At 44.3% G+C, this 25,766-nt stretch overlaps 1 protein-coding gene across 7 annotated transcripts in view; it reads right to left on the bottom strand.

The window, feature by feature from the left end:
* Positions 1-25,766, bottom strand: part of LOC124721481 (acidic mammalian chitinase-like) — a 205,804-nt gene that overhangs the window by 150,068 nt on the left and 29,970 nt on the right. For all 7 annotated transcript variants that reach the window (XR_007006338.1, XM_047246484.1, XM_047246485.1 and 4 more), the window contains one exon: positions 13,156-13,442. Coding sequence is in view for 6 of the 7 variants with exons in the window: in XM_047246484.1 (XP_047102440.1) it covers positions 13,156-13,442 (287 nt within the window). In the remaining variant the exon portion in view is untranslated. The remainder of the gene's footprint in view (positions 1-13,155; positions 13,443-25,766) is intronic.

Here is a 25,766-nt window from a genome sequence, read left to right on the forward strand (position 1 = left end):
AACTGCAAACTATTAATGAGGCTTATGCAAAGTTAGAACATCAGTGCACTGGCCATGTATAACTGTGTATTATTTGGTGGTTGTGAAAAGTGAAAGTAAGAGACTCTGAAACACAGTTGTGCATCTGTCGGCTACATCATTTACAGTAGACAGTTCTGTACATCCACCCCTTGCTTTTTCAGTCAGTATGTCAACACCAAGGACAACAAATGAAGAAACAAAGTAGGTGAACCACTACATGTGGTGCCCCGGGTGAGGATTATTGTACTTAGCCACAACTGTTATAACATTAAGTTGAACACATATATTTCAAAACGACACAACACATATAAGTCACTAAGCAAGTTGACAAAGCAAGACATGTGAACACTTTAACATTCGAATGAGCACTGAGTCCAAGTCTAGCAGCCACTGTCTGGCTGGCTGGCCGCTTAGGTGGCGCAGCTGCTGCATGGCTGGCCGACAGCGCCGCATGTAGAGGACGCGCGTAATTGCGTGGCGCAACTTTGAATGATCGGCGAGTCACAACACTTTTCCCCCCTTTGAAATTATTTCACTGGTCTTGATGGAGGTGGCCTGTAGATTGCTAACATCCATAGGCGTTGAGTGACTGGCTGTAAAGTCTTGAGGAGGAGGCTTGCCGTACGGAAGTGTCCCCAATGATAACAGGTCGAGATGACAGGAGACGTAGGGGTCGAATCTGCTAGGGCCCCGTGCGCCAATCTGCCCGTTGCCGCAAGTCCAGGTGATATAACAGGAGACACGGGTGATGTGTCGGCGTCCGTAGGAGAAGGAGGGAAGTAGATTGGCTCTGACAGATGATGGTCATCTGGTTCCTGCATGGGCACGTCTCCTGGTGGCGCCCGTTCTTGTACTGGCACCGAGATGACGGTGAGAGGGCTGCGTTGTGAGTAATGAGAGACGCCAAGATCCTGAGCGTCCGGTAGAGCTGAAGGTGGTGTAGATACATTCGGAACAGGCGTTGCCAGAACACGAGGCCGAAGCTGGTTCGAATGACGCATTGCAACACCCGTGTCCGTCTCGATTTCATACAGGCGTCGGCCACGGTGTCGTAAGGTGCGGCTCGGACTCCATTTTGGCCGCCTGCCATATCCCCGTACCCAGACATGTCATCGGTGGTGAATATCCCGACTAAGGATTTGAACAGTGAGGAATAGCTTCCCTGAAAGGGAAGAACTGCAATTGACAGACAACACAGAATCAGAATCAGCGTCATGTTCATGAACATCATGTAGGCGGTCAGATTTGCAAACGGAAGACACATGACCTTTCTTTTTGCAATTGTGACACACAGCCCAACGTTGGGGTCAATCCTCACGTGAATGTTTCGTAAAACACCTCGGACATGAAGGAAGTTGCCGTGGGTTTTGCTGCAGCTTCTTAGAGGTTTGTTTACGGTTAGGCCGAGGCTGCACGTGGGAGCGTACTGCAGCCATGTTGGTCGGCGGGGACGCACCGGACGAGTCGTCAACAGCACACAGAGGTTGTATTTCCCCGATGTCACCCCACGTCTCTATTCGCACCCCAGCGCCGCGAGAAATTTCAAAAGACTACACGATGGATAGGACTTCATCTAGAGTTGGATTTGCTAACTGAAGGTCACGTTGCTGAACTTCTTGTAATAGCACCCCGTACCATGGACTCGGCATAGGATTCTTTGTGAACTTCAGTAACAAATTGACACTTTTGACTGAGGCCATGAAGTTCAGCAGCCCAAGCGCGATAGGATTGATGCGGTTGTTTTTGAAAACGATAAAAGGCCACACGAGAGGTTACCACATGCGTTTGCTTTTGAAAATAGACAGACAGAAGTGAGTACATCTCAGCAAAGGACAAAGACGCAGGATCTTTCAAAGGAGCCAATTGCGACAACAACTGATACATTTGAGGTGAAATCCATGAAAGGAACAGAGACTTACATGTTTGTTCATCCATGACATGAAATGCCAAGAAGTGCTGTTCAAAGACCTTTTTCATAATCAGACAGTCTTCCACCGTATTGTCATAAGGAGGAAAAGGAGGTACAGACACGGACGAGAAACGCCCTGCATTTGACGCCGCAATGAAATCGCGAATCGCCGATATTAGAAGCATTTGCTGTTCAATGAGACCTTGCAAGAGTTGCCCGACAGTAGCCATGGAAACCTGTGGGTCAATGATGAAAAGGAAAAATCCCATCCTCGTCGCCAGTTGTTATAACGTCAAGCTGAACACATATATTTCAAAACGACACAACACATATAAGTCACTGAGCAAGTTGACAAAGCAAGACATGTGAACACTGTAACATTCGAGTGAGCACTGAGTCCAAGTCTAGCGGCCACTGGCTGGCTGGCCGCTTAGGTGGCGCAGCTGCTGCATGGCTGGCAGACAGCGCTGGATGTAGAGGACGCACGTAATTGCGTGGCGGCTCTTGAATGATCGGCGAGTCACAACAACAATAAACAAGGAGTTGCGAACTTTGAACAGTGAAATCAAGAGTGGTTTACAGTGCAGTGATGTAACAGCCAATCAGTGTTTGGCTTTCATGGCCACAGTATGACAGTAGTCCATCAGCGAGTGGGTTCTATGGAAGCAGCCACTGAGTACAGGAGCAGACAATCAGCATGCAGGTGGACACAGCTGACTGGAGATAAACAAGATGGCTCGGCGAAAGAATTACAACTTGCAGCAAACTACAAATCGAGATTACAACTGCAGCAGCAGCAAGCAGCAGACGAGTCGTTAAAAAACAAGGTAATTCCATAGCAAAAGTGGTTTTACACTAAGTGATACACGATGAGTGGCATTAATGAACAAGTCATAGGCACAACAGCGGTCTGGTTCAGTAGACGATAATGCTCATCAATCTGACATGAATGTAACTTTGAAAGATGGAGATGAAAATCCTATAGTAAATGGAAAGATTAAAGCATCATATACATTGTGTAGTGATGTGAGTGAAATGGGCAAAAACAGTACTGATGTGGGTGGGATTGTTAAGGTTCAGGAGGAGGAATATAGTTGCAAAAATCAGCAAGGGCAAAAGATTATGGCAAACAGGAAAGTGGAAATGATGTTAAGACAAATTATGAGTATTATGAGTAACATAGGTATGAAAGAAGACATTAATAGGGTGGAAAAGAAAAGTGATAGCATTATAACAGACATGGTTAACTTAAAAGATGAACTGAAGAAATAAATTAAAAAGGAAATTAAGATAGTTAGCACTAATCTTTCAGAATTAAATAAGATATTTGATACGTTAGTTAAAGATTGTGATAATACTAATGAGATATTCACATTGAGTTGTAAATGTGTGGAAGAGAGGAAGAAACTTTGTGATGACATTAATAGGAAGGTGGAGGTTTCTGAGAAACAATGTGCTGAAAATAGGGTTAAACATGAGAACCGTAAGGATCAGATTACAAATGATTTTGAAACAGAGGTAGAAACCAAGTGTGCAGTAGTTTTGAGGAAAAAATGCTAATTGACTTAAATGAAGATAAACGTGGAAGAGGTACAAAATCTAAAGCATAGAGAAAGTGACAGTGGGTCTGTGTAAGTATAGTGTGTAAGTGTGCCATGGCTGTGTGCAGCTGTTGCATTACACCTCACAAGGCGGGTGGCCTTGAACGAGCTTCGCCTGGCTGCCGCTAGAGCTCGGCGGATCGCGCTCTAGTTTTAACAGAGCGCGATCCGCTATGAAAAACATTACATCCAGTGCGGCGACGCCTTCCGGTGCGCGGTGCGCGCTGATTGACTGGGCTGCTCTTATCAGTAGCCACATCCGCTGGAGGAGGCCCAGTCTCTCTCGTGAGGCAACAGCATCTTCATTCGACTCAAGGCAGCCGCACGACACACAGCCATGCCTTATAGGAGGAGAAGATATACTAGGAGACCCAGACTGCCAGTATACAAGACAGTTGACAGCTTCAGCTTTACACCAAACGAAGTTCTCCAAGAAGAGCTTCTTACTGGTCCCATTACTTTTGTAGGATGGAAGGTTAATTTTTCTTGCACTACTACCGAGGTTGTGACTGGTAATTCCTGCTGTTAAAACTAGAGCGCGATCCGCCGAGCTCTAGTGGCAGCCAGGCGAAGCTCGTTCAAGGTCACCCGCCTTGTGAGGCGTAATGCAACGGCTGCACACAGCCATGAAATAACACCCACCCACCTCCCCAGGAGTCGGAACTCCCGCACCCTTTAGAAGATAAAGATGCTTCAGTAGCTGAAATATATATTTTTTTAGGATAAGGTACTTTATTAAGAATGATAAACTACAGTAATATCACCTTGTACTTTGATGTACTTGGTCAATACACAATTTCAGTGCAGTAACGTGTTCATTGTAAATAAGTATTATAGTAGTTGTATTACATGTTTATTACCTTATAAATAAATAAAAACATTTTTATTTTAAATTCAGTGCATTCGTATTTGTAAAATGACTCTTTCATATAGTGTTCATTAAAAAATGACGATCATTCCACTTGGGACCTGTGGAATGGTACATTAGCTTATTTGTTTTAGTTGTAAATATTTGTCATGTATTGTTGTTTTTCTGACATGTTCCACATCCTGGAGGGCCTCCTCACTACGGATCAATTGGAATGAAAGTAAATCTAATCTAATCTAATCTATAAATTCAGTACTTATTATAAACATTTGGAAGACGAAATACTGGTAATCTTTCAGTATCTATTTCACTCTATTTGAAAACATGTTAGCAAAGCCAGCATTTAATCAATTCAAAAGTAATTAACAGTTTTGTCAAAAGTATTGTTTGTGTAACTATACATGTTAATTTCATCATTTAATCAACTAATTCGGCCTAACTCTTGTAGTAGAAGAAACTGTTAAAAAGAACCAATTTCTTTATGTATTCAGTTAATTTAATGAGTTAAGTTTTAATTGTTATTTCTGTACATTTAACTTTGAACAATGTGTAGTTTCAGTACCTATTATTTTGAGGATATATAAGGGCTCCATTTCTAGTCACAATACAGTCAGTCCAAGGCCAAGCTTCAGATGAGGAACCAGTTTTGGTTAGAATGACAACCATGCATCGACTTGACAGTGAAATAAGTGTTACACCAATAGGTCATGTGTGAAAATAATGACATTGTCTGTTTCCATATGTACCTGTTTATTCTTCAAGAACTGTGAACATTGTGGTTATGTTTTTACTGCTCATAGATGTTCAACAGCAAACTATTGTAGCAGTATGTGGATGTTCAACTGCAAACTATTAATGAGGCTTATGCAAAGTTAGAACATCAGTGCACTGGCCATATATAACTGTGTATTATTCAGCGATTGTGAAAGTAAGAGACTGTGAAACACAGTTGTGCATCTGTCGGCTACATCATTTACAGTAGACAGTTCTGTACGTCCACCTCCTACTTTTTCAGTCAGTATGTCAACACCAAGGACAACAAATGAAGAAACAAAGTAGGTGAACCACTACATGTGGTGCCCCGGGTGAGGACTATTGTACATAGCCGCTATAAACAAGGAGTTGCGAACTTTGAACAGTGAAATCAAGAGTGGTTTACAGTGCAGTGATGCAATAGCCAATCAGTGTTTGGCTTTCATGGCCACAGTATGACAGTAGTCCATCAGTGAGTGGGTTCTATGGAAGCAGCCACTGAGTACAGCAGCAGACAATGATCACGCAGGGGGACACAGCTGACCGGAGATAAACATGACACCTTGCTGAAAGAATTACAACTTGCAGCAAACTACAAATCGAGATGACAACTGCAGCAGCAGCAAGCAGCAGACGAGTCGTTAAAAAACAAGGTAATTCCATAGCAAAAGTGGTTTTACATTAAGTGATACATAATGAGTGGCATTAATGAACAAGTCATAGGCACAACAGCGGCCTGGTTCAGTAGACGATAGTGTTCATCAATCTGTCGTGAATGTAACTTTGAAAGATGGGGATGAAAAGCCTATTGTAAATGGAATAATAAAAGCATCGTATACATTGTGTGGTGATGTGAGTGAAATGGACAAAAACAGTACTGAAGTGGGTGAGATCGTTAAGGTTCAGGAGGAGGAATCTAGTAGCAAAAATCAGCAAGGGAAAAAGTTTATGACAAACGGAAAAGTGGAAGTGATGTTAAGACAAATTATAAGTAATTTGAGTACTATAGGTATGAAAGAAGACATTAAGAGGGTGGAAAGCAAAGTGGGGCAGGGTATATAAGTAAGGCTTTAATGTCAGTACTTAATTTTTGTAAAAATGAGGTTGAATAAAAAGTCTTCCAAAATTCATAAGTTCATAAACATAATTCATGGCTCTCTGAGTGTAAGGTGTATTTCATGCAAATGCAGGAAACAGAATAGTCCCTGTGGTTTAAAAATGTGATGGACTTGAAACAATAGTGCCAATGCCAATGATGTCAAGAGGCTTCCATGCGACATGTCATACTGGTGGCTTAATCACTTTAACAGCACAATTTTGGCTGCTCTTTTTATGTTATGAGATATTTCAAATGACTGTATGTTGTACAATGTTTCTTAAGCATTATACAATTCAGTAATATTTTGTTATAACTTCAAGTTGAACAAATATATTTCAAGGAAGATGCAATACATGAAAGTCACAGATCAAGTAAACAGAGTAAGACGTGTGTACACTTTAAGGGTCTAGCGGCCGCTGGCTGGCTGGCCGCTTAAGTGGTGGTGCTGCTGCTGCATGGCTGGCAGACAGCGCCGCATGTAGAGGATGCGAGTAATTGCGCGGCACAACTTTGAATGATTGGCGAGTCACAACACTTTTCACCCCTTTTAAGTTTTTGCACAGGTCTTGATGGAGGTGGTCTGTAGATTGCTAATGTCCATAGGTGTTGTTTGACTGGGCGTAAAGTCTATAGGAGGAGGCTTTCCGTACGGACGGTAGTGTCCACGATGATAATGGGTCGAGATGACAGGAGACGTGGGGGTCGAATCTGCTTGGGCCCCGTGCACCAATCGGCCCATTGCGGCAAGTCTGGTTGTAATAACAGGAGATATGGACGATGTGTCCGCATCCGTAGGAGAAGGAGGCGAGTAGTGTTGCTCCGCAAGATGATGGTCATCTGGTTCCTGCATGGGCATGTCTCCTGGTAGTGTCAGTTCTTGTGCTGGCGCTGTTATGATGGTGAGAGGACTGCGTTGTGAGTAATGAGAGATTCAAGTATCCCGAGCGTCAGGTCGAGCCGAAGGTGGTGTAGCGGCATGCGGAACAGGCGTTGACGGCACACGAGGCCGAAGCTGGTCCAAATAATGCACTACAACACCCGTGTCCATCTGGATTTCATACAGGCGTTGGCCACGGTGTATCTAGATGTGGCCAGGACTCCATTTTGGCCGCCTGCCATATCCCCGTACCCATACAAGGTTGTCGGTGGTGAACCGGCCAAGCAAAGGCACCCGCGGCCGTGAGGTGGAAAGCCGCAAAAGATGAAGTAGCGTGCGGGGCTGTCACACATGTAAGAGCTCAGCCGAGCTGTGGTCGCCCATGGGGGTGAAACGGTAAGAAGCCAAAAATTGGAGAAGCGCATCATCAGCAGCAGAAGAAGTCAGGAGCTTCCTCATCTCAGTCTTAAATGTGCGGACCAGTGACATGGATGATGCCGTGACGGGCACAAAAATCTGCAAAATCGAAAGAGGCAAATTGTGGACCATTATCAGTAACAAGAGTAGAGGGAAGGTCTTCCAAAGAGAAAATGCGAGCTAGAGCATTGGTGGCTGCTGCGGTGGTAGGTGACATGCAACGGACAATGAAAGGAAAGCCAGAGTAGGCGTCAATAACGAGAAGCCAATAAGTATCTAAAAAAGGTCCCGCAAAGTTGGCATGAATACGCTCCCAGGGCTTCTCAGGTGAAGGCCACGATGACAAAGACGACTTCGGGGTGGTGGCCTGTGATGCACAAGGGCCGCAGGCAGCGACCATGTGTGCAATTTCAGAGTCGATGTCAGGCCAGTACACATGAGGGTGCGCCAGAGATTTTGTGTGAGAGACACCCCAGTGCCCTTGGTGAAGGAGGCGCAAGACCCAAGCACGCAAAGACGCAGGTACCACAACACGTGGCGAAGCTTTTTCGGTGGAAAGGAGGATAACACCATCCCTAGCCGTGAGGTGGTAACGCAAGCATAGTAGTTCCGCAACGGATCAGAAATCTTAGCAGACCAACATTCTGACCAACCCTTCTGAATACAGTGTAAAACCTGGGAAAGGATAGGATCAGAACCCATAGCAGCCACCAGCCGGCCCCCGGTGATGGGGAACCCGTCCACAACCCGCTGCTCGGCAACATCCAGGTGGAAACACAAAAGTTCGTCCGTATCGAATACCAGATCAGGACCCATGGGAAGGTGAGACAGTACATCAGCATTCACATGTTGAGCCGTCGGCCGGAAATGAATCTCATAATTGATACGAGACGAGTAAAGAGCCCAACGCTGGAGGCAGTGTGCAGCCTTGTCGGGAAGTGACGTTGATGGATGAAACCGGGAAACAAGTGGTTTGTGATCCATAACAAGATGAAATATGGATCCATAGAGAAAAAAACCAAACTTATGAAGAGCATAAATAATGGCCAAAGCTTTTTTTTCAATTTGAGAATACTTTTGTTGGGCTTCCATGAGCGTTTTGGAGGCATAACCAATGGGTTGTTCAGAACCATCCGAAAAATGGTGCGCAAGGACTGCACCAACCTTGTATTGAGAGGCGTCTGTGGCAAGAACAAGATGTTGGCCAGGTTGATAAGTAGCCAGGCACGGTGCCTGTTTCAGTATAGTCTTCAATTTCTGGAAAGCCGCATCGCATGATGCGGACCGGTGAAAAGGCATGTTTTTATGCAACAGGTGATGCAACGGCTGAGCCACCGAAGCAGCAGATGGTAAAAACTTGTGATAGTATGCTATTTTCCCCAAGAAGGCCTGCAGTTCCTTAACAGATGTAAGGTGAGGAAGGGCATCGATTGCAGCGACAGTTTGTTGAAGTGGACAAATACCATCCCGAGTGAGTTGAAACCCCAAGTACGTGATAGATGCCTCAAAAAATTGTGATTTTTGAAGATTACACTTAAGACCGGCAGTCTGAAAGACATGAAAAAGTGTGCGGAGATTTTGAAGATGTTCGTCAGTGGTGGAGCCAGTGACAACAATGTCGTCCTGGTAATTTATACACCAAGGGACATTGAGCAATAATTGTTCCAAGAATCGCTGAAAGAGAGCAGGGGTGCTGGCAACCCAGAATGGCAATCGTTGGTATTGATAGAGGCCGAAAGGTGTATTAAGGACCAGAAACTGCCGGGAAGCAGCATCGAGAGGAAGTTGATGATAAGCTTCTGACATGTCAAGTTTAGAAAAATGCTGGTGTCCAGCAAGTTTTGTGAACAATTCTTCAGGTCGAGGCATTAGGTAAGTGTCGATAAGGCATTGCGCATTTACGGGGGCTTTGAAATCACCACAGAGACGAATATCACCATTTGTCTTAGCAATGACAGTGATAGGAGAGGACCACTCACTGGAAGTGACAGGAAGCAAGACCCCTGAAGCAGTGAGACGATCCAGCTCCCATTTGACCTGATCACAAAGGGCCACTAGAACGGGCCAAGCCCGAAAAAACTTAGGACAAGCAGTTAGTTTGAGCATGATATGAGCTTCAAAGTCGTTTGCACAGCCTAACCCAGGAGAAAAAAGGGACAAGAATGTCGTCGACAAGGCATCGAAACCAAAAAGATTCTCCACGTTACTATGGTTGACCACAAATATGGGAACAGTGCGAATGACAGATTTGTAAGATACCTCAGCAACAAATTGTCCCAAGAGAGAAATCTTCTGTTTATTGTAAGTCCATAATTGCCTAGTGACAGGTGACAGGACTGGAGAACCCAACTGAAGATACGTCTGAGAATTGATGATAGTGGCAGCAGAACCAGTATCCACCTGCATGCGAACATCTCGACCAAGTATTTGGACAGTGAGCAATAACTTCCCTGAAAGGGAAAAACCACAATTGACAGACAACACAGAATCAGAATCAGCATCATGTTCATGAACATTATGTATGCAGTCAGATTTGCAAACGGAGGACACATGACCCTTTTTTTTTTTTTTTTTTTTTGCATTTGTGACATACGGCCCAACATTGTGGACAATCTTCTCGTGAATGTTTCATAAAACACCGTGGACATGAAGGAAGTTGCCGTGGGTTTTGCTTCACTTTCTTAGAGGTTTGTTTACGGCTAGGCCGAGGCTGCACTTGGGAGCATACTGCGGCCACGTCGGCCGGCGGGGACACGCCACACGCTTCGTCAACATCGCACAGGGGTTGTATTTCCCTGACGTCGCCCTATGCCTTCATTTGCACTCCAGCGGCGCGAGAAATTTTAAAAGACTGAGCGATGGATAGGACTTCATTGAAAGTCAGATTTGCCAACTGAAGGGCACATTGCCTAACTTATCGGGCACTGATCGGATAATAGCATCCTGTACCATGGAATCGGCGTAGGATTCTTTGTGAACTTCAGTAACAAATTGACTCTTTCTACTGAGGCCATGAAGTTCAGCAGCCCAAGTGTGATAGGATTGATTCGGTTGTTTTTGACAATGATAAAAGTCAACACGAGAGGCTAACACATGCATTTGCTTTCGAAAATAGATGGATAGAAGTGAGCACATTTCAGCGAAGGACAAAGACGCAGGATCTTTCAAAGGAGCCAATTGCGACAACAACAGATACATTTGAGGTGAAATCCATGAAAGGAACAGAGACTTACATGTTTGTTCATCCGCGACATGAAATGCCAAGAAGTGCTGTTGAATACGTTTTTCGTAATTGGAGCAGTCTTCCACCATCTAGTCGTAAGGAGGAAAAGGAGGTAGAGACAATGACAACAGATGCCCCGCATTTGATGCCGCGATGAAATCACAAATCGCATTTGTGAGAAGCGTTTGCTGTTCTATGAAACCCTGCAATAGTTGCTCTAAAGTAGCCATGGAAACATGTGGCTCAATGATGGAAAAGAAAATTCACTACCTTGTCGCCAGTTGTTATAACTTCAAGTTGAACAAATATATTTCAAGGAAGATGCAATACATGAAAGTCACGGATCAAGTAAACAGAGTAAGACGTGTGTACACTTTAACAGTCAAATCATAACTGAGTACGAGTCTAGCGGCCGCTGGCTGGCTGGCCGCTTAAGTGGCGCTGCTGCTGCTGCATGGTTGGCAGACAGCGCTGCATGTAGAGGACACGCGTAACAGCCAGGGGGCACTTTGAAAGATCAGCGAGTCACAACAATTTTCATTGTCACATTATGAATTCTGTTAACCAAAGGTAGCTACATCTAAAATTAAATAATGTAAAATAGCTCTAAGGTGGTGACTATGAAAAGTACAGAAGCGACATGTAGTGTTAAATGTTGATTAGAACTTTGATCACTGGCTGAATGTGGGTTATTCACATATGGGTAGATGATAAAATGGTGTAGTTTATTTAAAACACAATTTTAATCTATCTGTTTTGCCATCAGTCAAATTCATTTCATATGCAGCACTTGAAGGGTGCTGAAAACAAATTAGGGGATCCTAATGGTTTTATAGAGTGTAATCAGAATTGGTCCTTTTCTTAGTTTGTATTCATTTTGAATATTTTCCACAGCAAACTTTCCCAAAAACTCATAAAAAGCCACAGCGTACTCCTATGTATAAGAAGGGTGAGAGAATGGATATGCAAATGGGTTCTGAGCAAGCAGCCAGTGAATTATTAGATTAATACATTAACCAACAATAAGGATTAGAATTTCTTTCTTTATGAGTTTTGGCTAAACTAAAGTTTCAGTTCAAATAAATGTTACATTAGTGTATGTTACTGAATGTTCATTGCTCATCCACTAATGGTGTAAAAATTTTCAATTTTCCTTTTAAATGTTTTCCATTTATCTTTTCTACAGTAATTCACAAGTTTTTCATGCCAATATACAATATATGGGTTTTTTAACTGTTATTCCCTGTTTTTTTACTGTACCTCTCAGATAAAGAGTGAGAGTGGGGAATAAACAGTACATTTTTAAGTAACATTAGCAGAAGTCTCCACTGTGCAGTCGTCTGTAACTCATGGTATGGGCCACTCTACAATAGAAATCTACAACCATTCCTTACTTGCAAGAATAATTACATAGTACCTTCTAAAACGCCATTCTTTAGTCAACATTGCCACAGAGCTCATGAGGCAACCAAGTACATAGTGTACCATATAATAAATATGGAAGAAGGTACAAACAGTGTACACAGAACTGCTGCTGCACTCTTCCTCATGTATGCAGTTTAAGGTATCCTTCAGTGTTCATCCATTGATCTCAAATACCACTTCCAAAGTCCTGTGATTTCCAGTTGCAACAACAATGCCAGTACAATACACAAAACATTATTATAGAACTCAATATTCAGTTCTCAGCATATTAAAAAACTCTGCATTAATCTCAATATGCTACTGGAAAGTATTAGGCAGAATACAAATAATGGAAGGAGTAAAGGGAAACATTCACTGTACAGTTAAGGCTTTCAGCAGTCAACAAGAAAAAAAAAAAAAAAACACACACACACACACACACACACACACACACACACACACACACACACAGAGAGAGAGAGAGAGAGAGAGAGAGAGAGAGAGAATGTCTCAGCTGGGATGACTGCTATTCTGGTTTTGCAGCACCCAAACAATGTATTGTTACCTAGCTGTGATGGACATAATCTGAAAGCTCAGCAATGTATGAAAACTCATTATCATGCCTTTTGACTGCTCAGAGTCTCAACAGCATCATCTGTTTATTCCTTCACTTATCTACACTATCCTTAATAAATAAAATGTACAGGTACTTTAGTCAAAGTAGCTGAACCAGATAACATGCAAAACACATCTTCCTACACTTACTTATTCAGGTTTTGTGCTAGGACAAGATATGTTATCTAGTTACAGTATACTCAATGTGCTTGGCTATCAGTAATTAATCACTGTTAAATCATTACGGGATATTTAGACTCTGAAAACAACAGTGACAACAGGTAAGAAGAGAAACATCATAATTTAGAAAGCAGACATACTCTTTCTTGCATGCACAAGTATAAATAGAGAACTTTTGTAATTCTTACTTCTTGTCTTTCTTCACTAAGTGGTTCCAGCTTGCTATTATTTATACCAACTGCTGCAATGTTAATGTGAGTGCAAAGAAAAGGATTGATTTTGTCTGGCACCAAACCACCTGGTCCTGGAAATGTATAATAACACACAAGCTTTGTACTATGTTTTCTCATTTGTTGGCTGCCAGTCAATCCATCAGTTTTGCATATTTGTGTCATATCTTCTTGTTTAAATAATGAGTAACCATTTCCCATGTCTTGTAATTGGCCCTTGTATGTATTCAGATCACTGTGTTGTGCTGAAATACAAGCAAATAGTTAAAATAAGAAGTATAGAAAAATCTTATACACAAATTTCCATCAAAATTTTCATATGGTACTACCCTGGATCATGTCACAATGAACTAAAATTGTGGGGGGGCAAATAAAGGTTCATTTAGAAAGAGTGAAAAGACACAAAGATGAGATAGAAAACTAAAGGGCAGCCAAAATAAATGCATATTCTTAACTCTTCACTCTTGTAGCATCATCCTGTAATTACTGTAGTGTCTATATCTACATCTACACCTACATACATACTCTGCAAGCTACTGTATGGTGCATGGTTGAGGGTACCTTGTACCATAACAAGTCATTTCCTTTCCTATTCCACTCACAAATAGAGTGTAGGGGGGGGGGGGGGGGGGGAGTCTATATGCCTCCGTATGAGCCATCATTTCTCTCATTTCATCTTCCTGGTTCTTACATGAAATGTATGTTGTTGGCAGCAGAGTAGTTCAATAGTCAACATCAAATGTTGGTTCTGTAAATTTGCTCAGTAGTGTTTTGTGAAAAGCACATCGTCTTCCCTCCAGGGATTCCAATTTGAGTTCATGTAGCATCTCCAAATAATCATGTGTTGATTGAACCTACCAGTGACAAATCTAGCAGCCTGCCTCTGAATTGCTTTAATGTCTTCCTTTAATCTGAACTGGCAGGGATCCCAAACACATGATCAGTACTCAAGAATGGGTCACACCAGTGTTCTATGTGTGGTATACTTTACAGATAAACTACACTTTCCTAAAATTATCTCAATACACTGAAGCGGACCCTTCACCATCCCTACTACTGTCCTTACATGCTCATTCCATTTCATATCAATTTGCAAAATTATGCCTAGATATTTAATCAATGTGGCTGTGTTAAGCAACATGCTACTAATGTTGTATTCAAAGATTATAGGAGTGTTCATCCTACTCAGCTGCATCTACTTACATTTCCCTACATTTAGAGCAAGCTGTCATTCATCACACCAACTACAAATCTTGTCTTTTTGCACTGATCTGTTTGTTGTTTTCATTAATGTATTCCTCAGTAAACTTTCATATATACTGTCCCTTTGTGTCCTCTCTGACTGCCCTGTTAATCATTTTTACCAATGTTAAGTTGTATCCATTAATCAAAAACATCTGTCAATTGCTCACTGTATAATGATTGCCACAAATTAGGAAAAAAATTGGATAATCTTGCAACACCTTGGCAAAACACAGCAACTAATATGAAAGCTGAATATACTCTTACTATAGTAATGCTGTACATAACTTCTCCTTGCAAATTACAAATGCTGCAATTTCTCTTATCATCTGCATACAGAAGACAGAGGTACATCTGAGTATGGAGTGCTACTTGGTGCTGCAAGAATAAAAGATGACACCTCAGACAGCCACCTGTGTCAGATGGTTACAAGGCATCATTTACCAGACAGAGTGTAATAGAGAGAGATGTTCAGGTGGCTAAATGCCCATTTTCCTATTTTCTTTTACAATTTGATACCAATTTTTTTACCTTACCAGTGATACTTTAGAGTTTGGCCAATGATTATAATCAAGTATTGATAACTGCATGCAATGAAATACAACCACAACCACATTCCAACTATGTGCTGCTCTTGCTACAGCCAATAGGAGGATAAAACTATTAAGTACTGGGCGCCCCCCCCCCCCCCACACACACACACACACACACACTCTCTCTCTCTCTCTCTCTCTCTCTCTCTCTCTCTCTCTCTCTCTCTCTCTCTCTCTGGCTGCCAAGGCCATTTGGCTGGACATCCCCTAATCCATACGGACAACACTGGAGGTGTCAGTGATGGGTATTCTTGATTAACACTGGGACTCATTTTGGCTGGTGGCCAACCTGCAAGCCCAGACAGCTGTGCCAAGCTGGAAGCATTGCAGTGCCAATGCTGGCAGATGGCCTGGCATTGGCAGGAACAGATGTAGCAGAGTCCTGGGCTGCTGATCGTGCAACAACTCTGCTGGACCCTTTATCACCAACAGGGGTGAACCTATAAGAACTGAGGAACTGGTCAAGAGCTACTTCCACTGACACATCCGAAACATGTTTTTTCATATACATCTTAAATGTTCGTACAAGTCATTCTGTTTCCCATTCAACTGAGGGTGGAAAGGAGGAGGAGTGACACGGCAAACACCACTTCTCTATGAAAATCTTCAAATTCCTGAGGTACAAACTGAGGTCCATTGCCTGTAACTAATGTATACAGAAGAGCTTATACTGCAAAAATTTTTGACAAATCTGAAAACGTTATTGTCACACAAGTAGACAGACAACACATGATATACAAAAACTTAGAAAAAGCATCACTTACAACAAATCAGTAGAAATTCAAAAAAGGTCCCACAAAATCAACATGAATTCATTCCCAAGGGTGCTGTGAATGTAGCCATGGTGACAAAGAACCACAGGGAGCTGCCTGATGGGTAACACACTGCAGGCAGACTGCAACAACCCGCAGCACTCCATCCCAAACAGAAAGACAATTTTGTAATGCAAAATAATTTGTCAAAGGATCAGAAGCATGGTGCAGAGGTTTATCCGGCCAGCCGTATTACATGAAAGAATAACTTTGCTTAAAACAGGATCTGTGGCTACCACAGCTGCAATTCTAGTGCTAGTAATAGGAAAACCATCAACAACTCTGAGCTTCCATTTCCAACTGAAAACAAAAGGATTACTCTTTGTCAAACTCTGGAGCTGGACAATCAGCAAAAGCGATAAGGCATCAGCATTTGCATGTTGCGCTGTAGGTAAAAAATGCAACTCACAATTGTATCATGACAGGAAGAGAGCCCACCATTGTAAACAACGTGTGGCTTTGTCTAGCTCAGATGCTGAAAGGTCAAAAGGAGACACTACTGGTTTGTGTTCTGTGATCAGGTGAAACTTAGACCCACATAGAAAAACCTGAAAGTTTTTTAGAGCATATATGATCATCAAAGCCTCTTTCTCTATATGGGAATATTGGTGGTTTGCTGAATTTAAGGATTTAGAGGCATATACAATAGGGTGTTCATATCCGTCCACTTACTTATGAGTCAGGATAGTGCCAAGGCCAAAATGAGACGCATCCATCACTAACACAAGGTGCTGGTCCAGTTGAAAAGTCACAAACAAGGCGCTGACTGCAGCTTAGATATCAACAACTTGAATGCCTGGTCGCAAGCTGGGGACAGCCAGAAAGGAATGCATGGGGTGGTTGTGCCCCCATAGCAGCAACTGGTATGAATTTGTGGTAGTATGCAATTTTGCCTAAAAATGCTTGTAATTCCTTGACAGACATGGGGTGTGTCAACACAACAATAGCATGAATATGCTGACACAATGGTTTCAATGCCAGCATGTGACACTTCAAAACCCAAATAAATAATGAATAGTTGAAGAAACTATGCCTTATCCAAATTGCACTTTAATCCTGCAAACTGTAAAACAGAAAATAGAGCATGAATGTTCTGCAAATGTTCCTCTGTAGAGGCACCCGACGCTATTATCTCATCGAAATAGTTGATGCAGCCTGGAACTGATGCAACAAGTTGCTCTAAAAAGCACTGAAAAATATCTGGAGTGCTTGCCACACCGGAAGACAAACACCAATATTGATAAAGCCCAAATGGGATACTGATAACTAGAAGACGTTTAGATTCCTCCTCAAGTGTCAGTTGTAAATATGCCTCTGCCAAGTCAATCTACGACTAATAATGGCCCCCATATAATTCTGCTAACAGCTCATTAGGGTGAGGCAATGGATAGGTATCAATGATTGACTGTGCATTAATACACATATATAAAAATCATCACAGAGGCATAATTTACTGGTAGCTTCTTCGAGTATCACCAGTGGTGCTGATCATTCCCTGGAAAAAAGAGGTAAAATAACAGAAAGGAATTGATGATGATCTAATTCTGCTTTTACTTGATCCTGTAAAGTTACCAGTACCAGGTGGGCTTGGAAAAAAACGGGGACAGGCGAACTGCTTCATCATAATACAAGCCTGAAATTCTGTTGCACAACCTTGTCCCACAGAAAACAGTGAGGAAAATTTGGCACATAAAATCATCCAAACCAAACAAGTTTTCAGTGTAAGCATTGACCACAGGTAGGAATGTTAATGAACAAACCACAGCCTTGTACATCACAGGTGCATAAAACTGTCCAAGAATGAGACTCTGTTGTTTATTATAACTCACCAGCCTCCATGACACTGAAGTCAGAGGTGGAGAACCCAAATGCACATAAGTTTGAGAATTCACCAATGTTGCTGCTGTACCTGTGTCCACTTGCATCTTCAAGGGTTTGTTATAAACACTCACATTTCAATGTATAACTTGCTTTGAGACACTGTCACTGCCAACACACTTTTCACATCCATCTTTGTTTCATCCTCACTTACGTTTGCGAGGGAATTACACACAGAAGCAAAGTGTACTTTCTTATGGCACCTATTACAAGTTGCCCAGCACTTGGGACACACAATCCATTCATGTTGAATGAAACAATATGGCCATGAAGGGAGCAGACGTGAGGTTGTCGCTGTTGTGAGGAGAACTGTTGTTGTCAGGAACGATGCTGAGAAGTCTGCTGGACTTCTGCAGTAGCATCTATGTTCTCTTGCATGCGGCTGAAGGCTGGGAGGGGTGAGAGGAACTGATTTTGGAAATTTTGGACTGGGCTTCTATCTGACTATCTCCAGCCCATGAAACTTCAAATGACTGTGCTACATACAATACTTCCATAAGTGTATGATTTTCATACTGTAGAGCTCACTCTCAAAGTTCCCTATCAGGAGCAAAACATATGATTGCATCACAAACCATTTGACCGGCATAGGATTACTTATGAACATTTGTCATAAAATTATGAAAACGGCTAAATCCATGTAGTTCTGCTTCCCATGCCCTGTATGACTGTTTTGGCCACTTTTGGTAGTGGTAAAACTCCGTATGAGCAGCAATAATGTGAATGCGTTTGCAGAGATAGGCAGAAAGTAACTTACACATCTGATCAGATGAAAGACCTGAAGGTTCTTGTAAGGGGACAAGCTGACACAAAAAATGATACACGAGAGGTGAAATTGGTTGGCTGGTTGGATTAAAAGAGGGGGGAGAGGGACCAAACTATGAGGTCATCAGTCCCTTGTTCTGAATAAAATAATGCCACAAGTGTGAGAATAAAACAAATGAGACTGAAAACTCAAAACAGAATAATGGGAAAAATTACAAGAACGATGAAGGCAACAAACATGTAAATGGACAAAAGGGGACAAGAAAACCACAGAAATGCAAGAAATGGGATGAAGGGATTAAACCAACAAAGCAGATTACCATGGCAGGCTGACCATTACAATAAAAAAGGAGAAGCCAGCCACTCTGCAACACATTAAAACCTCCACCCTAGAAGCATTAGGGTGGAGGGACAAAGGACCTGCTCTAAAACTTAGATCAAGTGATAAAACCCACCCTCACGAACAAAACATAAAACTAAATCAGCCGATGAGGTGTTGTCAGATAAAATTAGGGGCAATGAGTCTGGTAACCCAAGATTGCATTGCTGGGGAGTCAAAGTGGGACAGTGCACCAGAATATGGGCCATTGTCAACCGGGCACCGCACTGACACTCAGGTGGGTCTTCACGGTGCAGGAGATAACCGTGGGCCGCCTAAGTGTGGACAATGCAGAGCCGGGAAAAGAAGAACTAGTTCCCTGCGAGAAGCCCGCATGGAAGTCTTCCACACATTCATAGTCTCCTTAATGATACACACTTGGTTGTGTGTACTGTTATGCCATTCCATCTCCCAAAGCCGAAAAACCCTATGGCGTAAGTCAGAACGTAGGTCAGTTTCCACGATGCCCATCTCCAGAAGTGGTTTCCAAATAGCCTGTTTGGCCAGCCTGTTGGCAAGTTCATTGCCTGGGATGCCGACGTGTCCTGGGGTCCACACAAACACCAATGAACGACGGGACCGGTCCAGGGCATAGATGGACTCCTGGATGGACGCTACCAAAGGATGGCGAGGCCAGCACTGGTTGATAGCTTGTAGGCTGCTCAAAGAGTCAGTACACAGAAGAAACGATTCCCCAGGGCATGAACAGATATACTGAAGTGCACGAGAGATGCCCACCAGCTCTGCAGTGAATACACTGCAGCCATTGGGCAATGAATGTTGTTCAAAATAGCCTCTGTGGATGTAGGCGAAGCCAACATGACCATCAGCCATCAACCCGTCGGTGTAAACAACTTCAGAGCCCCGGAACACGTCAAGAATCGAGAGAACGTGATAGCAGAGAGTGGCAGGAGTAACTGAGTACTTAGTGTCATGCGGAAGGTCTAGATGAATCCGCGGCCGAGGTGCACACCATAGAGGTGTATGCGGACGGATCTGGATGGAAGGTGGTAAAGGGTAGAACTCCAGTTCAGACAGAAGGGATCGCATGCGAACCACAATCATTAGCCATGACCTGGACTGTCGATGCGGGAGATGAACTGCTGCGGGTGGAAAAAGGAGACAGTAATTCGGATGCTCAGGAGAACTACGGATGTGTGCAGCGTAACTGGCGAGCAGTTGTGCATGTCGTATCTGCAATGGAGGGACTCCAGCCTCCACCAGGACACTGGTCACCAGACTCATTCTAAAAGCTCCTGCTGCTACGCGAACGCCGCAGTGGTGCACTGGGTCGAGAACGTGCAACGCTGAGGGCACCGCCAAACCATAAACCAGACTCCCATAGTCAAGGTGGGATTGAACAACGGCTTTGTAGAGCTGCAGAGAGTAGAGCGATCTGCACCCCATTTGGTGTTGCTCAGGCAGTGGAGGACATTGAGGTGTTGCCAGCACTTCCACTTAAGCTGACGACGGTGAGGTAGCCAAAAGAATTGGGCGATGAAAACCAGTCCTAAGAATCGATATGTCTCCACTACAGTAGTCGATCATCATGAAGGTAAAGTTCTGGTTCTGGATGAACCGTATGACGCCGACAGAAGTGCATGACACACGACCTAGAGGCCAAAAACTGGAAGCCGTGGGCGAGAGCCCATGACTGCACTTGGTGGATGGCTGCCTGTAGGTGCCGCTCAGCAACACCAGTACTAGTGGAGCAGTATGAAACGCAGAAGTCGTCTGCATACAGAGAGGGTGAAATGGACGGGCTTACAGCTGCAGTTAGACCGTTAATGGCCTTAAAAAATAGTGGTATACTAAATACAGAGCCCTGCGAGACTTCATTCTACTGGATATGGGGTGAACTATGGGCGGCACCAACTTGGACACGGAAAGTAGGGAGCGACAGGAAACTCTGGATAAAAATCAGGTGCAGGCCTTGGAGACCCCACCTGTATAATGTGGCAAGGATATGGTGTTGCTAGGTGGTATCATACGCTATGCATACATCAAAAAAGACGACAACAAGGTGTTGGCGTCTGGAAAAGGCTGGTCGAATGACAGACTTGAGGGACACAAGATTATCAGTGGTAGAGCGCCCCTGGTGGAAGCCACTCTGACATGGAGCCAGTAGGCCATGTGACTCCAGGACCCAACCCAACTGCCGACACACCATACGTTCTAGCAGCTTACAAAGAAGTTTGGTGAGGCTGATGGGCTGATAGCTATCCACATCATGCAGGTTTTTACCAGGTTTGAGCACTGGAAAGATGGCGCTCTCCCGCCATTGTGACGGAAAGACGCCATTGTACCAGATCCAGTTGAAGATGACGAGGAGATGGCGCTTGTAGTCAAACGAGAGATGTCTAATCATCTGACTGTGGATCCGATCCAGCCCAGGAGCTGTGTTGGGCCAATGTGGAAGTGCGCTGAGGAGCTTCCACTCCGTAAATGAGGCGTTATAGGGTTAACTGTGGGATGTAGTGAACAAGAGGACTTTGTATTCCATCCACCGTTTGAGGGCGCGAAAGGCTGGGGGTAGCTCTCCGAAGCAGAGGCTCGAGGATAGTGCTCAGCAAAGTGCTCAGCAATCGTGTTTGCATTGGTACATAGCACGCCATTGATGGTAGCGTCAGGGACACCTGTTGGGGTCTGGTTCCCAAAAAGACGTCTGATCTTCGTCCAGACTTGGGAAGGTGACGTATGGCGCCCAATGGTCGACGCATACCTCTACCAACACTCCTGTTTCCGTCATTTTATAAGCTGGCATACACAGGCACGGAGCCACTTAAAGGTTATCAGATGCTCTAGGGAAGGGTGCTGCTTTTGTTGCTGTAGAGCTCGCCGACACTCCTTCATTGCTTCAGTGACTTCCGGCGACCACTAAGGGACTGCCTTTCGCCGGGGGCACCCTAAAGAGCAGAGGATCGCGTTTTCTGCTGCAGAAACGATTGTTGTAGTCACTCACTCAACCGCCACATTGATGTTACCATGTGGAGGAGATTCAGCGGTGACAGCAGAGGTGAAAGTTTCCCAGTCTGCCTTGTTTAAATCCCATCTGAGCAGGCGTCGGTGGCCAGGGCATTGACAGGAAGATTGGTCACCACGACACAGGTCGTCATGTGCTCTCCAGTGGATAGATGGGAGAAGTCTTGAGCTGCAAATGGATAAATCAATGGCCGAGTAACTACCATAAGCCACCCTGAAATGTGTGGCGGACCCAGTATTTAAGAGGCAGAGGTCGAACTGAGAGAGTAAAGTTTCGACATCTCTGCCTCGGCCAGTAAGCACGGTGTCTCCACACAAGGGGTTATGGGCGTTAACATTTCCCAAAAGTAGGAAAGGTTTAGGGAGTTGATCAATCAGGGCAGCTAACACATTCAGGGTTACTGCACCATCTGGAGGAAGATATGCATTGCAGGCAGTTATTTCCTGTGTTGTCCATATTCTGACAGCCACAGCTTCAAGAGGGGCTTGAAGGGGCACAGGTTCACTACAGACTGAGTTTAGGACATAAACGCAAACTCCAACTGACACTCGATTATAGCTGCTACGGTTCCTGTAATATCCATTATAGCCGCGGAGGGCAGGGGTGCACATTGCCGGGAACCAGGTTTCCTGGAAGGCAATGCAGAAAGCAGGTGTAATACTTAACAATTGCTGTAGATCAGCCAGGCAGTGGATAAAACCGCCGCAATTTCACTGGAGGATGACATCACCGTGAGACCGGGAAGCCACGGAACATTCAATGAGGCAGGTTACGCTTCAGGGTCACCTGCTGCCACCTATTTATTTCCTGAGCAGTCTATATCCATTGTGTATGAGGGTCTGGCGAGATCCAGGTCGTCGGCAGACACCAGAATCTGCACCCCATCCTCAGATGCAGAGCTTGTAGCTAGTGGTGGTGTGGATGCCACTGCAAGTTCCTTATTTTTGAGGGTCTTCTTTTTCGATTTCTTGTGCTGTTCCTTGGGTTTTCATGGCTGTGAGGACTTCACTGAATCAGTCTCCGGCACTGAGGAAGATCGTGAAGCCCTACGACCAGCTGCTTTTGGGCACTTCAGTCACTGGCAGGTGACATCTTTCCCACTAGCAGCAACCTGGGAAGGGAGTGACATAAAGGACCCCTTCCTAGCGAGAGGAGCCGAAGAAGCCTTATACTTCTCTGGCTCAGAAGTGGGGACTGAAATCCCTGATGGTTGGGGGAGGGGGGGGGTGTGTTGCTCCCAAAGTAGGTGGTGTGGGAGCAACAGGGAAGGAAGTGCCCCCTCACCATCAAGGGGGCAGGTGCAGTCTCCCGGTTCTGAGAGGCGACAGGAATTCGAGGAACTGATGGGGCGAGAACTGTTCTCGTAGCGGCAGCGTATGAGGTGGTCATAGCCACAGGATGTAAGCTCTCAAATTTCCTCTTAGCCTCAGTGTAGGCCAGTTGATCCAGGGTCTTATATTTCATGATTTTCCTCTCTTTCCGTAAAATCCTGCAGCCTGGAGAGCAAGGTGAATGATGCTCTCTGTAACTGTCATAGATTGGCTGGGGGGAGGGGGCGGGGGGGGGGGGGGGGGGGCACATGGAGTATTGGGATGCGATGGATGTCTACAATCTCAACAGGTGAGGCTGGAAGTACAGCTGGAAGACATATGGCCGAACTTCCAGCACTTAAAGCACTGCATCGGGGGAGGGATATATGGCTTGACATCACAGTGGAAATACTTGTGTGTTTTGATGGGCGTTGTAGTTCCGTTGCATTGTGTTTTGGTTTTCTTTTAATTGCAACGAATTATATAAGTGTGGTGATAATTTGTAAAATTATATAATGTATTTAGATTTAAGTATTTATATATTATAAAATATTGTAAACGAATTGTGGCCATGTTTAGCGATTATTTTGACTACTGTGGTGTCATGTGACCCGACTCAGGACTGTGGATATTAGCGGGAAAATCGGGGTCTTTTGTCGTTGGCCGTTGTGGTGGAGAGTTGGGAGCGGCAAAAGTGCGGCGAGTGCAAGCACGGACGCCAGTGTATGCAAAGGAACAAAGTGAAAGTGTGTGGGTGCGAGACAAACAGTGTACGAATTGCACCGATTATAATTTGTGAACTTAAAAATGCATGGCCATAACGTTAAAGTGTTTCTTTTGAATAAATAAGTTTCAATCTGAACGTGTATAGTTCAATTCACTGCTGTTCAAAAGCCAGCCAATATCTAAAGGGGAGGAAATGCAACCGTTTACTACCAACCCCCTTTGCAGATGAGCCACGTGAAAAATAGGTAGTAAACGAGCCCGAGTTCAGTTGCAACCTTGACCTTCTCGTGCAATGTGTCACCCTCGAAAGCCAAGATGAAGGCACCGGTGGAAACCTGGTTATCCCTCAGACCCCGATGGACGCGCCGGACGAAATGAACATCTCGCCACTCGAAAACGGCACATGGCACGCAGCTCGTTGTCATATTGCAAAAGAAGGTCGCTGTGGAATATAATACCCTGGACCATATTTAAGCTCTTATGAGGCTTGATGGTAACAGAAACATCCCCCAACTTGCCACAAGCGAGTAATGACTGTGACTGGGGGCTCGTCCGGGATAGGACTTTCTTCCATATTCCAAAGTATTTCGGAATCGGATGTCCGTCTAATGTTAGGCTTGTGAACAGTCAATGTGGGGGCTCTGAGCTAAATCGGTGCATTAGCAGTACTGGAGTGTTTGTGCTGGACAAGATACGCGCTGCCCCGTGGTTACGCCGATATAAGGCCACCACGATTGTGAAGCAGTCAGCTACACAGTCTGATGAGTCGACCACGTGTTGCCGCGGGTAAAACCGCCGTGCTTGCCGTGTCCACGTGTTGCCGCGGTCGTCCGTGCCGCGACACGTGTTGCCGCGAGAAAAAACCGTCGTCCGTGCCACGTCCATGTGTTGCTACGGGTAAAGCAGTCGAAGCTGTATCCACGTGCTGCCGACGATCAACACCGTCGTCCGTGCCACCGACCAACACGACTACATGCTGCCAGGGGCCTACGCAACGTGTTCTCGCTCCTGATTGAGTTTGCTGTGTGTCCACGCCGCCGATTACGATTCATTGCATAGCTGTGCTGCGGAGCTCACTGCAGTCGTCGCGTCACACGAGGATATAAAAGATAAGTACAGCCAGCAGCTACATTGCAAAATTGTGTCCTTTCATTAGCCATCGCCGATGAGACGCGTGAATCTCAAAGTGAAGGCGAATCAGTGGATGTTAGGAGTACCTGTAGTAGCCCTAGCAAGCCAAAAGAAATAGGCTGGATACCAGGAAGTGACCTCAGTACATTTTTTGTAAAACTTACTAGTAAATCAGGAGAAATAGACTCGAAAATAGGGAATATAAAAACTGCAATAGTTGGAGAAATGGATTCGAAAATAGGGGATATGGAATTATGGCTTAGTGATAAAATAAAGACAGTGAGTGAAAAATTTGATCAGCTAGATCTCAAATTCACTCAAATTACAGATAAAGTCGAAAACACAGTTAAAATTGTTGAGGGAATTATTGAGAGAGTTGATGAGGTTGAAAGAGGCCTAGTAGCCAAGATGGACACTGTGCAAAGTAATCTTGTGGGGCAGATTCAGGTACAGGAACAGAAATGCGCATTATTTCAAAGACAAGCAGAGGCAGACATTGAATCCATTAAGATAGGAGTGCTGGACTGCCACAAGGGAATTACTGACAATAAGAAGGAATTAGAAGGGGAAATAAATGTCTTGGGGGAAACAGTTAATACTGTGGCAGCAGGGAATGGAAATTTATTGTTGGGATATCCTCTGGGGCATGGATTTCAGTCAAAACCGTTTAATGGGGAGAATAAATACCATGCAGTTGACTTTCTAACTGCGTGTAAGGATAACTTTGTGACAGGGATGAGTGAGCAGGCA

Source organism: Schistocerca piceifrons, chromosome X, assembly GCF_021461385.2.
Source record: "Schistocerca piceifrons isolate TAMUIC-IGC-003096 chromosome X, iqSchPice1.1, whole genome shotgun sequence".
Classification (NCBI taxonomy): Eukaryota; Metazoa; Arthropoda; class Insecta; order Orthoptera; family Acrididae; genus Schistocerca; species Schistocerca piceifrons.